Source organism: Seriola aureovittata, chromosome 9 (assembly GCF_021018895.1).
Source record: "Seriola aureovittata isolate HTS-2021-v1 ecotype China chromosome 9, ASM2101889v1, whole genome shotgun sequence".
Taxonomy (NCBI): Eukaryota; Metazoa; Chordata; class Actinopteri; order Carangiformes; family Carangidae; genus Seriola; species Seriola aureovittata.
The window spans coordinates 25,217,850-25,231,370 of record NC_079372.1 but is presented as its reverse complement, the minus strand read 5'-3'; the positions used below and the strand labels follow the sequence as shown (position 1 = coordinate 25,231,370).

General features: G+C 39.3%; 1 protein-coding gene and 1 long non-coding RNA gene across 2 annotated transcripts in view; both read right to left on the bottom strand.

Moving 5' to 3' along the window:
• Positions 1 to 5,888, bottom strand: part of LOC130174602 (nucleolar protein 4-like) — a 154,832-nt gene extending 148,944 nt beyond the window's left edge. The window contains exon 1 of the mRNA XM_056384578.1: positions 3,603 to 5,888. Coding sequence (XP_056240553.1) covers positions 3,603 to 4,040 — 438 coding nt within the window. The 5' untranslated portion in view covers positions 4,041 to 5,888. The remainder of the gene's footprint in view (positions 1 to 3,602) is intronic.
• A 1,938-nt stretch (positions 5,889 to 7,826) lies between these two features.
• Positions 7,827 to 12,910, bottom strand: LOC130175054 (uncharacterized). The gene is made up of 3 exons (XR_008828683.1): positions 12,774 to 12,910; positions 12,031 to 12,180; positions 7,827 to 9,089 (listed from the first exon to the last, which is right to left on the bottom strand). It is a non-coding gene; the product is annotated as an uncharacterized LOC130175054 (long non-coding RNA).
• Between the last annotated feature and the right edge of the window lie 611 nt (positions 12,911 to 13,521).

Here is a 13,521-nt window from a genome sequence, read left to right as displayed (position 1 = left end):
ATGTGTGTGCATGACACAATCTGTCAGAGGCAACAATACAATGAATATCATCACCTCGTCCCTTACAACTCATACTGTGATACAAATGGACACCCTTACTGAGCCTTTTTTTAAAATGAGACCATATGTATGTGATTTTTTTACGGTTCGACCTTTCTGTACATCATAGGAGCCAATGGGTTTGGGGCAGAGTGCCACAGAATGTGTAAGGAAGTCGTAAAGTGCTGAGAGAAATCTTTTGATGGGATTTGTCAACATTAAGAAAACTACAAAGCATCACCTGCCTTATCCTTTGTTTTGTTCAAATGCACATCAGCAGTGGGTTATGGGAGAGCAGATACTGTAATTCAATCACCCCCACACACATGTATTTAGGGATGAATGAATAAAGCTTGAAGTAGCAAAGTTATTGTCATAAGAATTAAAATCTATTCCACAGGTCTTTCAGGAGATTTTATTGGACCCAACTTGCACAGTATAACATGCAATAAACTTCTGCGATAGGTGCACTGCCTCAAGGCACCTTAAACCATCCAGGTACACTCAGAAATAAAACACACACAGAGACTCAGTGAGCTCAAGAGAACACAGGAGGGATCTCTCTCTCTCCCAGTCTAAACACAATCCTCAGATACTAAACAGACTCAACAGACCTGGTGCTGCCAAGACTGAGGGTGAGACACAGGGGGGGTGGGGGGAGCTTAGTCAAGATAAACTCTGCAAGAGGATTCCCAGTCTTCTGCGATACTCCTGATGTTAATCTGAATATGAAATGATATGGGACAGAGTGAAATTAGCCGCGCGGTAACCATGCCAACCATCCTATCAAGCCCCTTCTCGTCTCCACAGCAATCCTGCATTACAACAACCTGTCTGTGTAGCCATTTGAACAAACGCCTCAGTCTGCAGATACAGAAATCGTTCAGACGAAGATCTGCACAGGGGCAGAGACTGAACAGCAAAATCTGTTTGAGATTACAGACAATTCGGGTTTAAAGTACAAACAAGCCAGACTGATCCATTTATAAATGTAGCAGTGTTTTTGTTTCACAGAGAGACGCCCCTTTTTCCCCGTTTAATTCATACCTTTTGGTCATCCCACTGCACCGCACTATCAACAAGAGCTCTCTGTTTTGAGAATACCACCATCATGTAGGCCAGGGCTGCTCCGAGCTACTCATACAATCAATCCAGAAAAATCAAGAGTAAGAAATTAATGATTTGATTCCCTCCCTACAACATCTTTTGGACACACACATTACCAGCCGATACATTGCAAATACCGGTGGTTCTGCTTAGAAACACAGCTAAAGTCATGACATGGGAACAGACCTGCAGACTACTGACCACACAAACCACATATATGGGCTTTTTCAGAGCAAACTAAACAACTTAGTGAACAACACACTGAGCAACAGGTACACTGTTTGAGTTGTGTCGTTAGAAAACTCCCCAACTTTGTCTGTACCTTGAAACAAATGGACATACATCAAACAATATTTAGGATTACTCATTGATCTGTGCAGAAAATGAAAAGAAACTGATTATGAAAAAGCCAAATCTAGATGAAACGATGGATGATGAGGGACATTTCACGACGACCAAATCTGAGACTACAACTAATGATTTTTTTTTTCATATCATTATGGATTCATTTGTTAATTATCAATGGGTATCATTCAGTCTATAAAATGTCCATCACATTTTCACAGAGCCCAATTTGCCATCTTCAAATGGCTTGTTTTGTCCAACCATCAGTTTACAATGACATCAAAAAGAGAAAAGCAAATATTTATGTTTGAGAAGCTAGAACCAGAAAATGTTTCACATATTTAGCTTGAAAAGACTTCATATAATGACTTGCACAATAAATTGATCATCAAAATAGTTGCGTCTGTTTTCGAGATGGTTTTGACTCTAACAACAACAACTACCAACAATGTGCTTCACTGTCCTGCAAACACTTATTTGGTAAGATTATGAGCCACTTTCTGTTTCATTACAGGCGCTAACTGATGCTACCAACTGGCAATCAAGCTTTAATCAAGCTCAATAACCATTTTATAGTAAGAAAGCATTTACACTTCCACCCATACAAACAGTATTGTGTTTGTAATTACCTGAACTAAAATCTAAACTAAATTCTGTTGGTTAAATTAGCTTCTACAGCTGCAGGATGTTGAAGTTCTTTTGCACTTTACTTCTCAACAGTGCAACACAACTGAGTTTACCTGTGGGTTATGGATGTTTGGCTGCCTGCAATGTATCAAAGCACAACAAACACACACACACACACACACGCACGCACACATCTTCCCTTTCCTCTCTCTCACTTTCTCAAAAGCAACTTTCATAAGATTTTCTCACCAAGAGAACAAAACAAAAACAAATCTCAAAATCCCACCTTTTCTCAAGTTAGATCAAGTCAACAACTGGACCTGAACTGATAAACAGCTCAATTATTATTAGAATACTATACGAGCAGAGGAGAACGAATGTGCATTACACTGTCAAGAAAAGAAGGAAGCACACTTGTAAAGGACTTGTATCTCTGTGCGATGTAACATCCCATTCGTCCCTGTTAATGCATTATTTTACCAATGCCAAGATATATCTACACACTCAAAACACAGTCACACTATAGTAAATCAGCTTTAACTGAAGTCAAAGCAAGAGTGGTGGGTTAAACTCCAGGTCAAAGTTCATTACTTGACTGACAGGAGGACAAAAGTAAAAGTGAGATGGATAAACTGCACAACACTACTACCTTGCATTTTCAAATCGAGTGATTAATTCTGGAAAATCCTGTGAATTAATCGACTGACAGAAGCTTTAATTAATCCCAGCACTACTAAATCAAACTGGACTAACTCCACATACAAAACAGCTTTGATGCACTGTAGTACTACTAGGTCCTCATGACTTCAAAATCTCACTGCCACTTTTATTTCCATAATTGTCATAACAGAAACATAATTTTAGTCATTTGTAGATATTTATAGAGTCACAGGTCACAGTCTGTTAAATGCCTGTAGTCGTTTCCTTGTCTTGGTTTCATGTCATTATAAACAGACCATTGTGGGTTTGTAGTTTTTGCCAAACAAATTGATTTTTGAGGACTCTGGTGACCTTTAATAGGCACCTGTATTTGTTTAGATAAATTAATTACTCCCTTTCTTTTACCATAATTAACAAAGGCAAGTATAACTCTTGTCAGTAAATGTTTGTGAGCAGCATTGAACAGTATTATATTGTCTGTTATTCAAGAGGCTGCAAAAATAAAGGATTTTAAAAAAGACAGTTCAAAACCACTAACAGGCTCGGCTCTGTAATGGAACAGGTGTTTGCTGTAGCCATGGCACTGAGCCCGGGAAAGTTATGTTGTACAGCTTCAGGCTACAACACACACACACACACAACACACACACACACACACACACACCTTATTTCTTTAGGCAAATAAGGGTAGCCCAATAGCACCCATGAAAACGGGACACACATGCACGCACAAACACACACACACACACACACACACACACACACACACACACACACACACACACACACACACAGCCCATAGTGAAAGAGGAAGATGCACTAACCGTCGCCTTGATGGGGACGTACAGCACCGGTCTGTCCGACGAGCCGTTCTTGCCGTCCTGCAGGGTCCCGATCTGGAAGCCCTTGGACTTGACCCAGAATTTAAATTTGGCGTTGATATGGTTGTTGCTTTTCTCGTGCAGGAACACCCCGTTGCTGTTCTCCTCGTCCCCCTGGAGCAGGGTCTGGAGGATTTTGTTATATTTGCGCCGGGTCACGGTCTTGGTCTTCCCGGAGTCCCCGTACGTCCGCAGGCACCAGTCCTGAAATTCTCCGAACATCTCCGCCCCTCCGGCCGCCGCTGCCGCCGCCTCGGACGCAGGAACCCCGCTGCCGTAGCTGCTGGGACTCCGGCTCCTCTGCTGGTTCTGGTGCTGGTGGTTGGCGGTGGTGGAGGTAGTCACCATGTCCGCCACACTGCTGGCTTTTCTCGTTGTCATGATAAAACGAGATACACTTTGTTTAAACAAGAGAGAGTCCCCTGAAAAGACCCACTTCGGGTCCGTCGGTTCGTTTCGGTTGGGCTAGCGAACGTCGTCGAAACCACAGGACCAACGGCGGCTCTCTGTCTTTTAACCAGAGGCGAAATCAGTGCAAACCTATAAATTTGGTGAAAAATCTCACAAAATCTTTAAATTTTCTCCGAACCTCTGATATAATGAGTCCAAACCTTTAAATTACCTCCATTCCTCAAGAAAAAAAAAAAACAACCTCGCTACAAAGTCCCATTCGTTTTTTTTAAATTAACGTCTCAAAATTAGCCGTTTGGATCCCACCTCCTCCTTCCTCCCCTCAGATATTACGCACCAATGGATAGATGCGAAGAGACCGAAAGAGGAAAAGAACAAGCGCTCACTGTGATGCCGAAATATAACTCCAAACCAGCCCGTTTGAATGTAATTTCGGCAGGAACAATAAAGACACAAGAACGGACCGGGAGGCACGAAGGGAGGGAAGGAGGGGAGTGAACCGTCCGGACGGGCGGTGCAGATTGGAGCGGTGTGTCCTCCTCAGACACACCTGTTAGCAGCGTGGGTCGGTCGGCCTGTCCCGTGGGGGATGTCGGTCACCGCCTCCCTTCTTCTACCACCTCCTCCTCCTTCTCTGAGGGAGAAAAGAAAGAAGGGAGATGCAAAGCTGGCTCTTTTCACCTATTTTCCTTTAAAACAAGCTACGAGCGATATTAAAAGGCGGTTTTCTCCTGGTTCGTCTGCCGGGTCTCCATCACCGCTGAACCGAGGGAGCGCACGGTTCACTGGAGGAAACGACACGTTGTGAAATTAGCGGATTGATTTGCCTATTAACCGCCTTTTCTTATTGATACAGTCAGAGTAGCCGCACTATAATGTTCTTCTGTTTGCCACCTTTCCTGTTGTCTTCCTCCTTCGGGCTGATGGGAGACAACCGGACACCTGTTTGAATCCTGTTTGTCTTTCCTCCTCTGGCACCCTCAAAGCGCAACGCTACGCCTCATTTCCTCTCTCCTCAAATAAACGATCAGGTCCAACGCTGGTGACAATACGATATCGCTGCCCAAGCAGCAGCAGCAGCAACTGTAATCCTAAATACATGAAAAAAAAAAATACACTGCTGCGACACACGACCAGTCCAGCCTGTGAAGAGGCAACGGGACATACACGCTGCAGCTCCAGTTTAAAAAGCAGGAAGTGTCCGGAAAAGACCAAAACGCGCCGCTACACTGCTGCTGCCAGATGTCAAAAGGGGGTGTAACAGGCTGACGTGAGGATATGACCCAAAGTGTTGAGAAAACTATTTGATCTTACAGGAAAAAATAAAAACAAACATTAACATTAAAGAAGTTTGCAATATAAAATATAAAAACGACTGGCTGGCCTTCAGAAAGTCTAATCTATTATTTATCACATTTTCCAGAATAATATCTGATCAGTCTCTGTTCCACTTTAGGTGGCCTGAACCTGGCGCAACACAGGCACTGATAACGGCTGATGAATAAGAACAAATTATATATGAAGATGGATATTTAGAATGAAAATAGATTAGGACATTTTCTTCTCTGTTAAGATGGAAACTCAATGATCAATGATACATTTTGGGAAGACACAGGGACCTTTAATGTGCATTTTCATAGTTGCCATGTATGTATTTTTTATTTCAAACTGTATTTTAGTCTGTTCTGCCTTTCTTTCCCTCTTTATTTTATTTGTTGTGTTTATCTAACATCTGCATTGGAGCTCCTGCTGCCACTTGTCTGTTATCTGTTTGAAAAGTCATTTAATAAAGTTTGGGCTCACCTTGAATCCCTATTGTTAAAGGCCACAAACCTGTTATTATCTTCAAATATATCGAGAATTAAAGATTTTATCACTCAATGAGACTCAACTACAGTAAAGATGTGTTCACAGATCTCGCCAAAAGTTGACCAGACAACAGCAGCTGATTCAGAGACCTCACTAAAGAGGATCACATACATCCAGTTCTCATATCTTTGCACCGGCTTCCTGTATGTGACAGGAGTGATTTTGACATATTGTTATTGGTTCATAAAGCACTGTGGGTTTCAGGTCCAGAATACGTTTCTGATCTGCTGTTAAGAACAATCGAGACCGCTCATAGTCCAGACCAGGTCCACTTCCTGTCCTTACAGGTACATAAATACACAGAGTTCAGTATCAATGTACTTCATATAAGGAACCAACTCCCAGTGAATTTTATTAACACTGAAACCAAACAACTAAATTAAGGCTAAAAACTTGTTTTCCAAAACATCTTAATAAGTTAAAACATGGTTATTTATTAATATCTCTAATTGAACTATAACGGCACTATACTTTTTATCCTTCTGCTTGTTCTAATTTAATCCATTTTAGTTTTTATCTTTTTATTTAATTCAATGTGTAAATTGCTTTGAATTACCTTGTTGTTTAAAGATGCCATGCCTGTTATTTTAAAACACAAAACAAAACCAATCAAGATGAGCTCTCTGCTTCCCCATGATATCAGATTTTATTTTATTGATTGATCACTTCAGTAAATTTCAGTGAAGATATTTAATGGGAGGTGTTATCTCAAAGTTCTTTTTAATGCAGCCATGATGTGTCCCATTCAACCCATTAAGCTACCGTATACATGCACCACATGGGAGTGTTTTATTAGTGTTTTGCTTTTGTAACAAACCCAGATAAGAAGTAGATCCTCTGATTTTGGGACCAGAACTAAGGAAAACATTATACCTGGATTGTTTCCACGGTTACTGATAAAAAACAATGAGAATAGAGGCTATGAATTCCTTTGGTTTGTTTTAGCTACCTATATAGCTTTTAAATTGAGCTACATTGCATCAGTTTGGTTTTTCATAACTTTGTGTCTAGACTAGAAGAGATGATGAAATTAAAGTATTTCTTTTTTGAGTCCCAGCTGAGGTGTTTAACAGTCATGTAGCCTGCACCCCGACAGTCAGATGCACGCTTGAAATGAGTGGAGTAAGCAGAGGCACAAAAAGGCCGGTAACCCGCTGTAGAAACAGCTACACACATCAAAATAAGGAAGCTGGCACTGAACCAGGCTGCAGAAAACACTCCCCCAACACAGCATCCTCCACCAGCCTTAAAGAGGAACACCACTATCTGACAGTTCACATGGTCTTCCTCCTGTAGCCTGGTTTGTTCACACTGATACTGACTTATGGAGAGAAGTTGACTCTGCAGTTCAGTTCAGTCTCCATGGTTATAAGGGTTAAGAGAGACTTTCTTGAATTATGTTCTTTTAAATTACATCACACATTTTTATTATTTCAACTCACTTTGTATTTGAAAAAACTGGGCGTGTAATGGAATCAACAATCTTTGTTACTGTTTATGTGTCTTCAGTATCTCTGAAGTTTATTGAATAAACTGCAGGTGATATGATATGAATGTGAACGCAGCCCAGTCCAACCAAAAATAAACATACCTGAAACTGTCTAAATATCCAACCTGAAGCTGCTACTGTCAGAGAAAGGGTGACACATTTGTTGTCGATGCATTAAGCAATCATTATTTGAAAGGTTTAAATGAATCTGATTGAATAGAAGTTTCCTTCAAATCAGAGTATAAGAGTACAATAAGAGTATTTTTTAAGAAAAAAATTGCCAAAGACTTTAAAGTTTTTCAAATGTGAAGATCAGAGATGATAATTATGTGAATCTCCCAAAGGCTGTTGGTCAGACACAAGGACATTTCAAGATACCGCCTGGAGCTGTGGGAAATTATAACAATTTTCACAGCAGGCACTGTAACCATTCCACCACCAGAACACTCCACTAATTCCTCATTGTCTAGACAAAATGATTTATCAATTAATCAAGAAAATATATGTCTGATTAATTGATAATGAAAGCCATTGTTATTTACAGCCTCAGAAAAAACAACTTTCCATTATGGGTTGGTTAAAAACACAGAGTTTAATTGTTGATATGTTTTTAAATAACCAGCTATCTCTCTCAAGATGTGTAGTCGTCATATATTCATTTTACAATATCAGTACTTAGTCTAAACCGCTGGAATTATTCATTTCATTTTAATGTAAGACAAAATGTTTTTTGCTAAGGATGGTCTGAGTCATGTTTGTGTTCTGGGAAATTTTTTAAACAAGTGACTCTTAGCTGGAAACAAGTAGGACGATGACAGCTCCACTAGTAAAACGGCCAGTAAAATCATTGTTGGTAAAAGGCATCTCACATTTTCTCCAAGAGACCAACTGCAGAGTTTGAGCTTTTCCCGTCTGGATGGTAATTTAGAGTAGCACAGACCAGGTCTAATAGTAACTGTTGAATTCTCTTGATGAGTCAGCTCTGACTGTCTGTGACTTTGACCTAAAACCTAGTAAGAAAAGTGCTTCATGTACTTCAGGCTTGATGTTATACTGCCACTTGATCCAAACTGTTTCCTGTGAGCTTGTGTGATAGATGTAACATTTGTTTCACTGTAAATATTTATATCACATGTTTTATGTATCTTGTGTTCTGTTTCACCCGCTGACAGACAAATGTCCCTGTAGCGACTATAAAGTTAAAGTTGATGGTTAAGACAAATAAGATGTTTAGACTGAGTATGAACTGAAATGACCTTTTCAAATAGACAGTGCTTTAAATAGGGTGATGAAAGTCACTAAGAAAATAATACATTGCATTCAGCAGATGCCTTTGTCCAAAGTGGCTTTATGTTTTTTCCAGCTCTACTTGTTCTACACACTCCACCACCTGAGCTACAGCTATAGCTACAGCTACAGCTACAGCTACAATCACCAGCCTGCCGTAGGGTTGCAATTATGTGCGGGAAGGATTTCATGGATTTTATTTGCATTTGCATTTCCACTGTGTTTAAGATACATGAGTGTGTGCATGTTAACTTTAGTGTGTTCAGTAACCTTAATTATGTGCACACAGACGGGGGGAGCGCAGTAGCTTCACTCTGTGAGCTGAGGCTTCATGTCATCTTCTTCCATACACAATATGAGACAGACACCGGCTCCTGGAAGGAATTAAACAACAAAAAATTATTTATTTAAAAATTATTTTACCAGACACATTTCTTACACAAATACGGTAATACACAAATACACAAATAATGTGCAGTGGTTTAAGACTCATTTAAGCCTCACAACTGATCATAAACTCTGCACAGTGGATCTTTACTGACAAACATTTTTGTTTTCTGTTCGTCCCTGGTCATTAACATTTTGGTTGCGTTTATGCTGTTTACATTTTTGTGTCTTTTTGCGATGTCATTCTCCTGATTAAAATGTTAAAACAACATGGCCTTTTGTTCGTTTTTAAACAATTTCAAGTTTCCAGCTGGACAGAATCGATGTGCCACTATGTGAAACTCCCCTGTCAAATTTTACCCACCATGCACTGCACGCTTGTTTATTTCAGTTTGTCTTCTTTTAGTTACCACAGAATGACTTCCAAAGTTTGGTGTAACAAGTAAATACAGCTGGTGCAAAAATGATTCTCTAAAACTGTGTGAGATACTTGACACTGTACAGCTCTTTTGCAAAATGGAGACAAATCACATTGAAATGAGCTCCACGTCAAAACAATGCACACTCCACAGTATCAGCACCATAACAACACACACTGACAACCACCTGAAACAGTCAGTTCCGTTTGTCTCCTCTTATCAGCGCAAAAATCTCACAGTGAGGATTCAGCTTCAGAGTGATTCTCACCATCAGCAGCAGCACTGAACTGCAGCTACATATATAATATCAATATATCTGTGGCTGTTTTATCATTTGAAAGAAAGCATCACTGCTAGTGTTGTGAAGTTATCAATCCCACAAAATGAAAACAAACGGTTATAACTTTTAATGTACATCTCCTTTGTTTGTTCTTTTTTAGCTCAAAATAATCAAGACATTATGTTAAAAGGCGTAAATTAAATTTGACTATACAAATATAAAATACAAATACCATATAGAAATGAATGAAATATTTTTCAAACATCTGCACAGGATTCGCTGGATCTTTTGATACTTCTACATGAAATAATGTAGATCAAGAGAAGAGAAAAAAAAACATTATGGACCCTTTCTGAAAAATTCTACATGCCAATTTTCCAGAAACTGAGACAGGCACTGATGTATTTTTAAAAATACTGATTGGGACTTGAAGGCTTTTCATGAGCCCCAGCACCTTGAATCTTCCTTTTTAAATAAAACTGTTAAGTAACTGGAGGTTATATGAGAAAGATCTATTAAACAACTTAGCAGCTTTCTAAAAATGTATGAATATGGGACCCATTTCCCCTGTGCTAACAGCAACTGTATCTAAATATTTGGTCATTTACTGTATTTGTGTGAATATTATAACACGTTTTACCTTAACCACCTGTCTAATTACTGTTGGTACGCAAAGAATAATACAACATTTACTGTAAATTAGATATCTAATATCCTTTCAATACTAAATTTTAAGAGTGTGTACCTTTGCATTGTTCTATTGTCTTGATGAGTTGGCGCAGACAGCTGTTTTATAATGGGAAACAAGATATAAATATAAATATATACAATCTGTGTGTGTGTGTGTGTCTGTGCATGCTTTTAAGGTGGGTTGGGACTCTTTGTTCTTAGTCCTGTCTTATATGGGTGTGTTTATGTGTTCATATTTATAAAGGTAGGTTGCTGTGTACGAGGGCTGTTGTAGTGGCTCCTTGGAGAACATGTGCTGTCAACACACTCTCACACACATGTATACACACTCTCTCTCTCACATAAACACACATACATAGACATGCACATACACACACACACATACACACACACACACACACACACACAGACCCAGCAGCTAAAACACCACAGCCCCTGTCGGTCTCCAGAGAAGAGCTATAGAGAGACAAAGGGAACAGAGAACAACAGAGTACGGTAATATACAGTGGCTGGACAGAATAACATGGACAGCAGTGTAGTATAATGCATCTAGTAGAAAAACACAAGTTGCCTCAGAAATGATGGTGAAGTGTTGAATCCTCCACTCTGACCATGTTTCAAGAAAGGCTTCAACTCAAGCTCCCTCAACAAAAGACATCACAGTCCCAAAATCCCATCTCACACTGTCTGAATGACGGATTGCCTCTTTTGAGGCATAAGGCCCCACCTGTCACAGTCCTTAGCAGCTAGCTGCACCTTGTCTCATGAGAGTCCCGTTTCCCCCACCTCAGCCTTCACTGTCCTTCGCCAGGTAGCCTGAGGTCTTGTTGGAGAAGCAGTAGAGTTTATAACTAAATCGACAACTTAAAAGGGTTTTTCAAACAGGGATCTCTAGAGAACAAAACTGTGGGTAAACAAAGTTATGAGTAAACCTGACACAAAATTACTGAATCCCATGACCCTTGTCTGACTGGAGATATCTGTCAGTTTAACACAACATTTTCAACCAAATGATAAAATTGTTTGTTTTAATAACAGTATTCTTTGTTATATTCAGTGGGAACATCAAGTATATAGATTTTCTTTATTTGAATAACTGATCAGCTCTGATATTTAACTATTAAAATACACCAGCCATGAACCCTGTATTCATAGTTTTAGAAGGTGAATTTGCTGAATTTCGAGTGAGCATTTTATTCACGTGTACTATATGAAGGGTAAAAAAAGGTAATTTTCTTTACAATGATTAACATCTATTATTGTAATTTTACAAGACTTAATAGTAATAATAATTCCATAATGTCTTTTACTTTTAACATATGTTAACTATTGGAATAATCCTGCACTTCTAAAAAACGGAATAGTTTTCTTTACAAATAAAAAAGAAAATTTATATGTTTGAGTTGTTAGACAGTTGTGTGTCATTTCAACATTACTTCATGCACAGAAATAACTCACACACGGCTCCACTGAGACCACTGAGTCCACTCAATGGTTTAATATAGATTGACTTATGAATAATTACATGACAAGTCTTACCTCTGTAAGATTTCCAGAGTTGGACCCAGTTTTGGTGGATAACTGATGCTGAGGCAGTAGTATGTTGCAAACATGAGTACAAGGACGTTGCCAAAATTGGGAAAACTGCCATCCATGAAGGTCTAGTCCACTGGAATCATGAAGAACCCCCTATGGTACACAACAGAGGAAAAAGTCAAATTAAAAGATCAGTCTATCATCATGACTGTCAAAAACCACAACGAGGAACTACTGTAAAAACATGTTGCCATTATTTGGCTTACATTTTGGCATTAGAATATAATCAACAATTACTTAAGAAATATAATGACATAAAGTACTCTCTCAACTCAGGAGCAAAGATCAAATGATGGAGGAAACCAAAGACTGTAAACAAAGATGGACGTAGCCTCCTTGATATCACCCTGAGGTTTCTGAAGAGCATTTTTGAAGCTGTCTTGTCCTAACTCCGCTTAACTCTAATCCACCTAATCCAGAAATGCATAGAGAGGTGGGGCATTCGTAGACCCAAGATTTCGCTGAATACCAGTAAATAAACTGTGGCAAGCGTAAACTCCAATTAGCATCGTTAGCACAGCTGGGGGTCTGTGCGCCTTGCTTGAAGGCTAGCCAAAGGCTAATACATTTGCTAGCCAAATAGCTAGTTAACGAGCTAAGCTAACAGGCCAGTTATGGTGAGCGCAGACAGATAACTGCTAACTAGTGCTAACATATAAATAAAATAATACTATAATTTCACTCACCTTAAAAAAACCGGAGCACAGACATCCTCACGTTCTGTTAGTCAATTAACCGCACAGCAAGCCATATCATTTGTCCGATATTTCCATGATCTTCCATCTTCCAAAAGGCACCAACACCACAAACACCGAGAGGTCACGTTCAGTCTAAGGTGACGCAGAGCTGACGGCCAGCAGACTGTGACGCATCCTCGATGGCCACGCCCACAAATATAAAAGACTTAATCAAATTTAAACGGGTAAGTTATATAAATGACTTAAAAACCGGGTTTTTTTTTTTTTACCCGACTGTAAACATTATTTAAAGGCTTTTTTTAGTATTATTATTATAATCAGGGGTCTAAGTGCCTTGGATGTTTTTAATTCCTGTTTACAATTGACATGAACGGTCCACAGTCTTAACTGCGTTTATAATTGTTACCATGACCACGAGCACACCTGCCGCTAGTACACACCTAACCAGGGCAGTGAAAAGCGACCTATATGGTGGTCTAGGTTTGAGGACTTGTTGCCCTGTTGACATGTTTTGACTATATGATTGTAATTATCACACAAAAATCAGGATTCTAAGAAGTTCATCTAAAACTTTCTTTTATATATTTTTTTACAAAAAAAAGGCATTTTATTGTATGATCCAAATTTAGGATTTTTTTCTACGCGTACCACGATAAACATCAAGAGATATTTTCAAAGATCGTATTGAGAGGAAATAGGTCTTTATGTGCGTGCGAGTGCATTTGTTTTTCAAAGA